Raw genomic sequence first — 12,077 nt, 5'->3', positions numbered from 1 at the left:
GACACCCGCAATGAGTTCAACTTACGGTGTCCCTGATTTGGATGCCTTTTTTTTTTCTTTCCTGCTTTTGGGGATTTCCTTGGGGGGTATTAGAGATTTTAATCCAGTTCCTTCCCAAAGTATGTGTTTTTAATGGTTAGTGTCAGGATGGAAATCCAGGTTTTTATGTTCCCAGCTCCAGACTCTTCCTGTTACATCATTCAGCAGTGGAAATTTAGCTACTGTGGAGAAACTTATTTATTGAGTTGAATTCTGGAAATCTAGATTCCTTTGCAGTGTTCTCTGATACATCGGTGCTTCTTATTGACAAAGTGATAGAACCTCAAAGCTGGCAAAATAATTTGAAACTTTCCAGTAAACTTTAAGAAGGGTTTTTAATACCATACTTAACAATATTTTCAGATTGCGAGAATTCATCATTATAATTTTTATTATTATCACTGCCATCATCATTACCAGTACCACAGCTTTTAAAAAAATTTTTTTAATGTTTTATTAGTTTTTGATACAGAGAGAGACAGAGCATAAGAGGGGGAGGGGCAGAGAGAGGGAGACACAGAATCAGAAGCAGGCTTCAGGCCCTGAGCGTATCAGCACAGAGCCTGACATGGGGCTCGAATCCACTAACGTGAGATCATGACCTGAGCCGAAGTCAGAGGCTTAACCGACTAAGCCACCCAGGCGCCCCCACAGCTTTTGATTCAGAAGCGAGCAGGGAAATGTGATCATTATTATTGCTATATAATACATTCAGAAATGTATTTAAAAAAACATTCTCAAAAGATATTGCGGTCCTAGCCAAAACTTATACAGTGTTTATAAAAACATCATGGAGTGGCCAGAATCACCTTTGGTTAAAATCTATGGTAATTACATCACAAGTACAAGAAATATATATAAATGCCATTCTCTCCAGTACTGATGATTTCAGATTGAAGTCTCTGTTCTCAGTGATACCAGTGTCTAGCGCGTGTTTTCAGTTTCCACAGGAATCCAAAAATTCAAGTGACGGTTGAAATAGGCTTAGGAAGAATTTAGTTTTTTTAATTTTTTAAAAGTTTATTTATTTATTTTGAGGGAGAGTGAGAGAGGGAGCGTGGGAGGGACAGAGAGAGGGTAGGCTCCGCGCTGTCATCACAGAACCTGATGTGAGGCTTGAAGACATAAACTGTGAGATCATGACCTGAACTGAGATCAGGAGTCAGACGCCTAACTGACTGAGCCACCCAGGTGCCCTAGGAAGAATATATTAATGCATGATTGTACTTGCTACATTGTAGAAACACGATTTTTATAAGAGAATATTCTAGAATATTTAAGAATGTCAATTATGAACCTAAGTATTCCCAAAAACTTTTAATCATTCATTCCCCTCCCAAAGAAAGAATCTTTATTTGTCTAAACTCTCACAACATAAATGGCACTTGCCTTTTGGGCACTGAATACAAATTACGTATGCAGTTTTCTATTCTTTACTGTCAGAATATATGCCCTCTCTGGGCAGGACCTACTCCCATAAAACCCTCTAGGTCCTATAATTGCTAATTCATCTATTAGATGAACCATCAATAAGGAGTATGATAGGCAAATAAGTAACCAACCAGATAGAAACAACATTCTCTCTATTGCCAACATATGAAAATCCCAATGGGTAAAACAAGATACACTGCAAGTCTCCAGATAGTGATATTAATAAATAAACCTTTCTAAAACATCCATTATCAGTCTTTACTCATCTTAAGCGGACAGAAAGTAACTACTGACAAGGTACACCAGTTTGCATGCTTTTGTGTCTTGTTTTTCAGCATTATACAGTAGTGTCCAGAACAATTCAAAATCCTTCTTCCTACAAGCTAGGTCTTTTCCTAGTTTAACTGTCCCTACATATCTTGCATTTAAGTCCTGGCTTGGGAAACTGGAGATTAAAAACCTTCCATTTGAATGCTCTGCAACTCAGCTAAGTACCTCAAGAGGGAATGTTTAAATTAATGGAAGATTAAAGCAAGGAAGAACATTCTTTTACTGGGAAAAGAGTCTTTTCCCAGGGGGCTGAAAGTTTATATGCCACCCATCAGATTTATTTAATTATTTAAAGTTAAAAATGTCAGAGGAAAAACAAAAAGTTTGTAATGGAAATGCTGATGGAAATGCCATGAAGTCAGGAGGCCTGGGCAGGTGCTCCTACAACCCAGGGTCATAATTCAATCAAGCTGTATTTTGACGTCATCTGTTACAGAAAAAAGCCAAATGGTTTATGAAGAGCACCAGAAACCCCAAGATTAAATTACAGCCCCGATATTTAATCATGGGTCTTACTTTGTTATTTTTAATAACACAATACATTTTAACAGTTATTCGACAACTGCCTTAGCCAAATTGCAACACGTGATGATAAGTGAGGCGGATTATGATGTCTATCTCTCATAATCTAAATTTTTATTATTTGTTCAGAAATGGTAGATTATACACATTTTCCTCTTCTTAAGGAACATACAGTTGGTACCAACGGATTGAGTCCAAACCTTAATTAAAAGCAGCATGAGGTCCCTGACCAGCGGGTCAGGACAGCTGTATTTGTGTCGTCTTATAGCCAATAACCAACTGTATGATTTGGGCAAAAGACATTTAATCTTCCCAAACCTTGGCTCTTTACCTAAAAAATAATAGAGCATCTCCAAAGTCTCTTGTAAATCCAACTTCCTATAAATTACTTAAAATCAATAGTGTGTACTTTCTTTGAGACTCCCTGAGGACCTAAGTGTAAAAATGTTACAGCTGAAAAGTTAAATTTCTAATTCAATTAAAATGACTGATCAAAAAGGCATTTTAGTACATGAGAATTTTGAAGCTAAAATTCTTAGAGGCACTCAGCAAATGAAACAGGTTCTTTACAAAGTACTGTACAAATACTGCAGAACATGTGAAGGGTTGTTTGCAAAACAAATCAATACAGGCCCATCCAACAATGGATTGCAGTTAATAAACTACATATAGTAATTACCACCAATGGCAGTCTAGAAAGTCATTCATTAAATGTTAATTGTCACACAAAAGTACAAAAGCATCCATTTGAACAATCTGGTGGCTGCACCTTTAAATAAAATACTTTCTTCCAGTCCTGAAATTCATCCATATAAACTGATTTTAAATACACCTGGGTATTTGATATGCTGATTCACTCGGCCTTTATTTATTTTGGAAATGAAAGTAAGTATGACAACCTTTCTCAACACTTTTCCTGTTCCTAGGAGTCCGACAGACAGACAGACATACATACATACATACATACATAAATACATAAATTGCTTATAACAAAGTGTTAACCAGTCCCCTCTAAAGATTAGATCTATACCTCTCAAATGTCTCTCTCGTAAGCATTAAGAGGCTTATGGTTCAAAAGTACTCACCTCAAACTCATGTGCAAACCTCACTGTTGAGCCTGAATGGGCTCACGGATTTAGAAAATGGATAAGCCGAGTGTAAGTTTATAAATTCGGTGGTCAATTTTAAAAATTTCATTCTGAGTAATAAGAAACCATTAACATAAATAACCTTTCAAAAAAAACAACCATATGATGTGCTTTATTTTTCCTAATACTCAGTCCTATCTAATTAGCTTGGAAGAACACCTGGTCATAAAATATAGCTCATAAAATAAAAAAAATAAGGAAGGAGGGCTTTTTTTTTTTTATTGCTTTCTACCTAGCTTCATTTTGATGCTGTGTCTGTGTAAGATCTGACTTACTCAACATATAGATTTATATTCCAAAGGTTTGGCCAAGAACATTTTGGTTCAAGACTTGTAAACTGAAGAACATTTCAAAACACACCATGTTCCTTATTAGGCAACTTGAGATCTGTTATCTTGGCTTATGGGAACAGATCTAAATAGCATCATAATACTAAACGTAGAAAATCACAGGCCTGGGGCCACCAGGACTCCACTCTACGCCTTGGACGAGGTTGCAAACTTCCAATATAAAATGTAGTTTACCATTAGGGGTAAATGTTTGATCTGTAAAGCTTACAAAATTACTTTGTTTATCATAGCAGATGAAAGCAAAAAGGAATAATTTTAAGCTCAAAACAAAACTGTTTACATGACAGTCTTTACTGCTCCATGATTCTAAGCATTTAAGACAGATTCGAGCAATTAACAGCATAAACTTTCATTACATACTTCTATTATATATGTTTATGTGACTTAGCTGTTCATCTGTTATTTAAGTGATTTCCTCATTACAATAGTAGGGTAAAGATAATTTGCTGATGCTGTCAAAAATGTTAAGCATTTCTGTCTCAACAGATCTTGGATCCCCACACTTGTTTAATGCATTTTATTTACTTAAGTCAGTGTCAAATAGAGTACTGCTTCTTCCTTCTGAATTTAGAAAATGTAACATTTTAAGCACATGTCTGGTAATAGACGCATCAAAACTTTAAAACTGCTTATTTGAGCGATGCAGATGGAGTTGAGGATTATTTTTCGCCAATATTAAGTTTCAAAGATCTAACAGTGAACTGCAAAACTTTCTTTTCCAGTTAAAAATACTAAATCTCTACTTTTTAGATATTAATGGAGCGGGCTTGGTTACCTCCACTCTTGGTGTGATTAGGTACATTAAAAATAACTGAAAACAAATTATGTTCACAGGCACCGAGGCACACTGTCAATTCACAATGGAATGAAGGCACAACTTTGAAAAGATGTACTATATTTTCCTTGTGATAAGAATAATAATAATGATAAAGGGACATACTAAGTCCCATTGAAATCCAACATAAATTAGAAAGCCAACTTATCTAGACACTAAGGCAAGAAGAATATCATGGTTTATTTCATTATCTTAAATAAGTTGTTTAGAAAATGCTTATCTACTCTGAAGATCAGAAATAATATTACATGCCAAACCTCAGTAATATATTCCTATGTCTATAATCTTGAAAAGTAATCTGTATCAGACTGTGTGTAGGTGTGAAAAGGACACTGAGTTAGGCAGACTTCAGTTTAAAACCTAATTTGTTACTTGCTGGCTTGAGAGCATGTCATGTGACATCTCTGAATCTCAGTTTCCTCATCTATGAATTGAACGTGCTAACACTTGCATCTCACGGTTCTTGTGAAGATTAAAAACGTATAATAAATACAAGTCGCACAGTATACCACGTGACATGGTAAGACGCACTTATATTTTGTCAGTCATGCCCATTCATACGCTACTAGTCCGTCCAGTATCTTGCAAATAGTCACAGGGGAGATAAGGTAAAATAGAATGATCAAATATCCAAAATTCACTTTTACACCTTAAAAAGCATCTGAAGGGCACATGGACACGCAGAAGCTACAGACGCACACAGGGTATAAGCCTATACCTTATTATGCAACATAAATTAGGGAAAAACAGAGTAGTGAAAACAATGTTATTCCAGTAAAGGATGTCCAGAGCCATAAGGAAGCAGCAAATCAAAACTTGTTTTTTAGAACAGCAAATAAAGGCACAGATTAGAACCTCCTTAACTTGGGCCTCAGTTTTCTTTGGCTTTATGATAAAGGCAATGAATGCGCTGTATATAAAATGGGTTGCTATACCCAAAAGTCTAAATTTCTAATATAATGGGTTCAATGCCCCTTACTTATTTTTAAACCTATTTCCTTACTCAGCTGTTTACAAAAAAGCCATACCACACTTGTGAGTTGTACTACAATAGTAAGGCTGTTTCAAAACACACACACACACACACACACACAAATACAAATACACACAATTAAATAATTCTACCTCACAAATGCCTTCAAGGGGAGAGCAATTAATTTTCACACTATAACCATGAACGCAAACAGTTAACAGACAGAAATTAATTCAGGATGCTGACCATTTGAATCTTCTCTCTGGTACAAAAACTACCCATTGGATTCATTTTTATACTCACTGAATTTACTAAACTGATGTGTCATTTGGGTGTTACGTGGATATAGGTTAATTAACCTGTATGAACATTAAAAACTGTCTGTTTTCTTCCAAAAATGACCATGACAGGCATGTAGTATGTTTTACTGCTGCTCTTAATTGTTCAAACACCCATTCATTTGGCAATCGTTAACACTGAACACCTAAGTAAAACTAAACAGTTACAGGGGGGAAAAGCTCAACTTTTAAACTAAGAGAGGAAGATGTAGTATCCATCATAGACTCACTGTAAATACATGTAACAGATGTGACCAGGGCTGTTCTTGAGGATAGATCATTTTAGTGGCCCAACTTTAAAACTACTTTTTTACAAAGAGCCAAAACCAGTATGTTTATCTTTTGCTCAGAAAACACTCAAAGGTAACCAAAGAAACTGTATTTTTTTGTTAGAATAGAAAATTAAGCCCCGTTCATCAATAAATTATGGATTCTAGGTGCTTGTTTGCCTTTTCTTTTGGTCACTTGGCCATCTTCCACTTTAATGAGAATAATTTTCCAATCATCCGGGCATGTGTATGCTTTTAGCTTGTTTTAAGAGCAATGATATAACGGATATTAAATCCCTTTGTATAAGTTACAATATAGGTTACAACTATTTCTTAAAAATAATTCCAGAGCCCACCAGTTCATTCTGTTAAGGTCATCGAGGCTCTGAACCATCATGGCTGAATTGTTTTAGTGCTCTCTGCTGAACACCTGCAAACATCAAACAAAAACTGCAGGTCCTTTCCTGGGTTGACAAAAGCCTTTCATGTGAAAAATGCTCCCTGGGAATGTCAGGCTGTAGCTCAGGTTACATTCCATTCTCCCTGGCAGACTCACCATTTCTTAAGGTGGCAGAAAAACCCATGTTTGTGAAATGAAAAGATTAAAGGGAATATGGCCACACTTTATTTTCATTCCCACATTGCAAATCACGAAGAGGCATCCTCTATTAATCGAGTCAAAAGCTACTGGGAACTTTAAGCATGAAATATCACCGTGCCTCACTTTGAAGAGATTTAGCTCATTTTGCAAAGATGAACACAGTTCACTTACTTACAGTTTGGACCTTTGTTTCTCAGACCCAAGGTCCAAAGCGACCCATGAAAGTGACACCTGAGCCCACTCAAGACAATGGGTATTAACCTGAAGTAAATATAGGAAATTCTCTGTCCAAAGTTTCCTAGTTCTTCCTTCAATTAAAGGCCAAATGCAGTTTTCCTGATTTTTCTACTTGATACTCTTTAAAAGGGATTAATCTTTGTTGTGAAATGGAAATATATGCCATTTTTTTCACTAATAGCTCTGTGTTCAAATATGTCTTGAATAGATGAGAAAAACCAACACTACAACCTGTACTCCATATATTATAATCACCATCACACTGCACTGCATGAGTACCCTGCATTTTCAATTCAGCTGCCACCACAAAACAGCCACTACACTTTTTTACCTTTACAAGTAAACAGTTGGGTCTGAAACCTACAACCGTGGTGCAATGTAACTCAAAGGTCAACACCTTAAAAATAATCACAGCACATTCATTAGAAATACCATAACATTTGTTACTAAGGATGAAGTCTCTGGGGTTATGCATGTGTGTGTGCATGCATGGATGTGTGCACACGTGTGTATATGTATTTGTCTTAAGAACTGTGTAAACTCAACACATAATCACTTACTAAAATGCATTAATACATATTCATACTTATCCAGCCTGTACTCTCTGTAAACACTTACACATCATAGCAAGGACTTGATTTAAATGTGAACACAGAAAAGGGCCCAGATGCACAGTTGTCTTTTTAAATGTAACACAATTTCATGCTTCTAAATCACTTTACTTTATTAAACCATACCTAAACTGATACACGTAAGTTATTCCAAATGTGTCAGTTTTCAGAGTGCAAGAGAGTGTTTTGCACTTTGAAAGCAGTCTATCTCTGGACCTTTCTGACATACATATTTTCTTAAGTAATACCATGAAGAAAATTGCTTTCAGAGATAAAGTTAGTTACTGTTTTGATACTAACATAAAGACTTAATCTGTCTACAAGAGATACTTGCACTGATCTCTACTTCAAAGTTGGGTAGAGAACACAACACCAAAATTTGGAAGACAAAATACCAATGCAACAACAACAACAAAACAAATGTTAAGTCTCTAAATGGAAAAGGTAACAGGGTCCAGGCCAGCAAAATGCAAATATACAGTCAGAAGTACTTTTAATCAAAGTGGACCCCAAGACTGAAAAAATGAAATGGAACTATAAAAGGCATCTTATATTTTATAATTTTATAAATCAAAATACATACATATAACTTAGCCTATTGGGGGCCAGAAGAAGGAGAAGTAACTTCTTTGCAAATGAGCAACTTTCGAAAGCCACTAATTTTATAAAAGCATCCTAATTACACAAATCACAAAGGTGAACAGATTGCTTCCACTGCCAGAACATCAGAGGAAAATTAAGAGATGTGAAATGATATTCAATAGTTAACAGAAAATTCCACTGGCACCTCACAGCTAAAAGATGCCAACATTTACCAGCCTGACTTAAGAATGGTACTCTGTCTAATGTACTGGCATTTACTACTGCCAGAACTCCTAAAATACTACAGCTGTTTAAAAAGCGTAAGTGGATTTAAACTTTAAGCCTAAAGGATAGCAGGTAACCAAGGATGCCTCCTTCCTAGATGAAACTCATTGGACCAAAAAAAAAAGAAAATCAAACAAACACATTTTTAAGTAGTATCATATTTTCAGTTTTCACTTTATAAGAGACCTTCAGGGAGTCCCCTACTAAAACTCCCCATTAGATGCCAGATAATCATTGCACACACAGATTCCTTTGTGAATAGCGCTAACGTCTTTTCTAAGCATCACCCAAAGACCTTTCATTTATAAAATGTAAAAGTCCTTGCAAATTTGAATCTTTAAATATAGCAAAAATTCACTACATGAGGAAATGCTTAGAGGACGAAAAATAACTACAGCACCAAAAAGAATGCATTAAAGAGAAATGAATTCATATTTAGCTCTCAGATTAGCAAGAGGCTATTTACAGCTATGGTTTACAATGCAGCATTCATCTGCAAAATAAGTGCTCACTTATTTAAAAGGTGTAATTATATATAGTATGTAATAATTAATATTATTTACAAGGGATGTTCCCTTTTTATTTGAAAGTTAGATTTTTCCCTCTATTTTCAAATAGGGAAATAAATTAATTTCCCCATGTCAGCACTGGCCTTATCTTCACATGTTTGATTACAATTATATTAGAAAATTGCTTTTAAATTAAGTAATGGAATTCTGAGGCAATTTCCTTGATTGATTAAAAAAAAAAGGCCTAATTTTAATTCTGCAAAAGATAACATTTTGTGTAAGTTATACCACTGATGGATAATGAAATAACCGTATCATTAAAGGCTAAAATTTCAATGACTTTTTCACAACACTTCAACAGAGCCAAAAATATACCATGAGTGAATAAACAGCTAAGAACATTTAACTACATGCTAAGGAAAGAATTTACATACTTGAGCCAGTAAAATGTCCACTCGCCAAAGAAGTTGGTCCATTTTTCCCACTGCTCACAGGAGGTGAAAACATCTAAAAGAAACAGAGAAATATTACTGTTGAAAAGAAGACATTTGTGCCTTCAGAGTTCGTTACAAATCTTTCATACTCTTGCCAAATAGCTTAAGAGTTTACATTAAGAGTTCATTTTAGTAAAATACATCACCATCCAACTTAACACTAAAACAAGCATAACATTACCAGTCATCCCCCCCACCCCCAATTACCACTCTGTTCTTTCTTTTTCCTCAGGTTCATTAGATTGCCAGCACTAGGCAGTCCCTGCTACACTTTAAACAAACAATCCCCATGTTATCAAGATTCAGGTTGGAGGGCAGCGGCCTCTCCAGAAAACACTAGTTTTACAAAGGAGAAGAAAAGTTGTTTGCTTTATACTGAAAACCTTGGCCATAAACGTGGCAATGTCCATTTCCATCCCGTATAGGATTTGCCTGTCATATGTGAACCCAAATAAATAGAAAAGTGCCACCTGCACTAAATTCTCATTTCGTCTCTAACATGAGAGCAATTTGTAGCAAGACTCTCTCTCTCACTCTTTCTCACTCTCTCTCGCTCTCTCTCGCTCGCTCTCTCTCCCTCTCTCTCTCACTCTCTCTCTCTCTCTCTCTCCGGCATTTATTTCGACCCTAATTGGTTTCCCTCTTCTTCGACGTATCTAGTGGATAATGCGCACCTTCCCTGAGTCAGAGCCTGCAAAAAGCAAAGGAACGAATGGAGAAAGTGCAGCAAGCGGAAAGGGGGCTACAAAGCTGCCTAGGGCTACGTTTCCTGGCAAAACTTCCGAAAGCCATTTCTCCAGAAGAAGGTCCAGAAGCAGCAGCAGCGGCAGCAGCAGCAGCAACAGCAGCGCAGCGGAGGCGGAGGCGGCGGCGGCGGCGGCGGCGGCAGCAGCATGAAAGAGCCCCACTTAGAAGGCGGTTTGGATTTTATTTGTGTGTTTTGTGGATTCTTTTCATTTTGCTTTGCAAATGCATCTTACACCAAACTCATCTGGCATTAAAAATGAATGAATTCCCCAGACAGGTCTGGGACTTGATTTGGGAAAGGGAAGGAAAGGGATGGAGAAGGACCAACTACAGCCGTAAAACTCCACAAGTGTGTAAGTTTTGCTCTGTGCTGAGCTCACAACTGTGAAATTGACCAACCCAGTTTAAAGGATTCTAAAGTAGGTATGCCCAGCACATATGTACGAGTTTTCAGAATCCTAGAAAGAGGATGTAACGAAGAGGATTACAGGTCCTACGTATCCAAAGCATCATCAATTTAAAACTTTAAGAGACAACTGGGTCTCCTATTTGCTCCTTTCCATTTCCAGAAAAAATAAATAAATAAAATAAAATGAGTAGTGCGCAAAGTATTAGTAATCTCATGTTCGGGTAAGGCCAAGTTTTAGGGTTGTCTGTTTGTCCTTTCATTTTGGGGTGAGATTCCATTATTTTGAGGGTCCGGTGGGTAGGGAATTCAAGGCAAGTAATTACACTCCGAAAAAAAAAGAAAAGCCTGAATCGTCCATCACACCCAAAAATTGTAGTTAAAAACTTATCAAAAGACCTTCATGTTTGCCAAAGATTCAGCCAATTAAAAATTATTCCTGTCCTTTAGATTACTATTGGTTTCTAGCTGAAGTGTTGGGGTTTTTTGTTTTGTTTTGTTTTTTTTCACAGCTGTTGTTAGTTTCCACCGTTCTTTCTTACCGCACTGAAATCCAGTAAATCACTCAGCTCTTTGTCCGTCCCTAAGGCAGCCATTCGCTGTTGGTGATGCATTTTAGCAAAATCACACAAACCTAGAAACATGGAAATAACCGCAATCAGAAAATCCAGTCCCAATCCTTGGAGAAAACACAATCGGATTTTTGGAGACTGGGGGGTTGGGGGTGGGGACGTGGGGGCGGCGGGATTAAGGTGGAAAGGAGGGAGGGATGGGAGAGTTGATTTTTTTTTTAAGATGGAATAGGCAGCAATAGCAAAAAAAAAAAAAAAGCGATACTGATATTGTATTTCCAAAGAGACGATCAAAACTGGTAACATCCATTATAAAACCAAATCCGGGAAAGGAAAAAAAAAAAAAGCCGCTCTTCAGCGCATCATTTTATGCAACAGGAGGTAGAGCGAGAAATGAATGGATCACAGAGAAAAGAGAAACTACTCAGAACGATCCGGTCTTCAACTTTCCCCCCCACCCCCCCACCCCACCCCCCTCACACACACTCACACACTCACACGCACGCACACACACTCACACACACCACTCCCCTCTGCATTTCAAAGTAGCTATAAAGAAATTAAAGATGAGCGTCTCTGGAGTGAAAACACGTCCAAAGGGGGAGGGGTGACAGGGTCGGCGAAAGGGGGGAGCAGAGTGGAGGGTCGGGTCCTGTAATTGTCCAGCACCCTAATTTGTGAAAGAAAGGGTTGTAGAAATTAAAGTCAGGCCCTTGGCAAAGTCCTCGGTCCCTCCGAGTGGCATTGCTGGTGGGGAGGGGGGGCGGGGGGGAGAGACGAGGGGGAGGGCAGAGGCGC

General features: G+C 37.3%; 1 protein-coding gene across 12 annotated transcripts in view; it reads right to left on the bottom strand.

The window, feature by feature from the left end:
- TCF4 (transcription factor 4) overlaps window positions 1-12,077 on the bottom strand; it is a 350,902-nt gene that overhangs the window by 337,346 nt on the left and 1,479 nt on the right. For 10 of the 12 annotated variants that reach the window (XM_029921438.1, XM_029921450.1, XM_029921434.1 and 7 more), the window contains exons 2-3: window positions 11,250-11,341; window positions 9,495-9,567 (exon numbers count right to left, since the gene is read on the bottom strand). In XM_029921438.1, coding sequence (XP_029777298.1) covers window positions 9,495-9,567; window positions 11,250-11,321 — 145 coding nt within the window. In that variant the 5' untranslated portion in view covers window positions 11,322-11,341. The remainder of the gene's footprint in view (window positions 1-9,494; window positions 9,568-11,249; window positions 11,342-12,077) is intronic. The other 2 variants (XM_029921444.1, XM_029921445.1) reach the window with 1 other exon arrangement.

This window comes from Suricata suricatta, chromosome 14 (genome assembly GCF_006229205.1).
Source record: "Suricata suricatta isolate VVHF042 chromosome 14, meerkat_22Aug2017_6uvM2_HiC, whole genome shotgun sequence".
Classification (NCBI taxonomy): domain Eukaryota; kingdom Metazoa; phylum Chordata; class Mammalia; order Carnivora; family Herpestidae; genus Suricata; species Suricata suricatta.
Note: the sequence above shows the minus strand (reverse complement) of the source record. Positions and strands in the feature narration are given on the sequence as shown.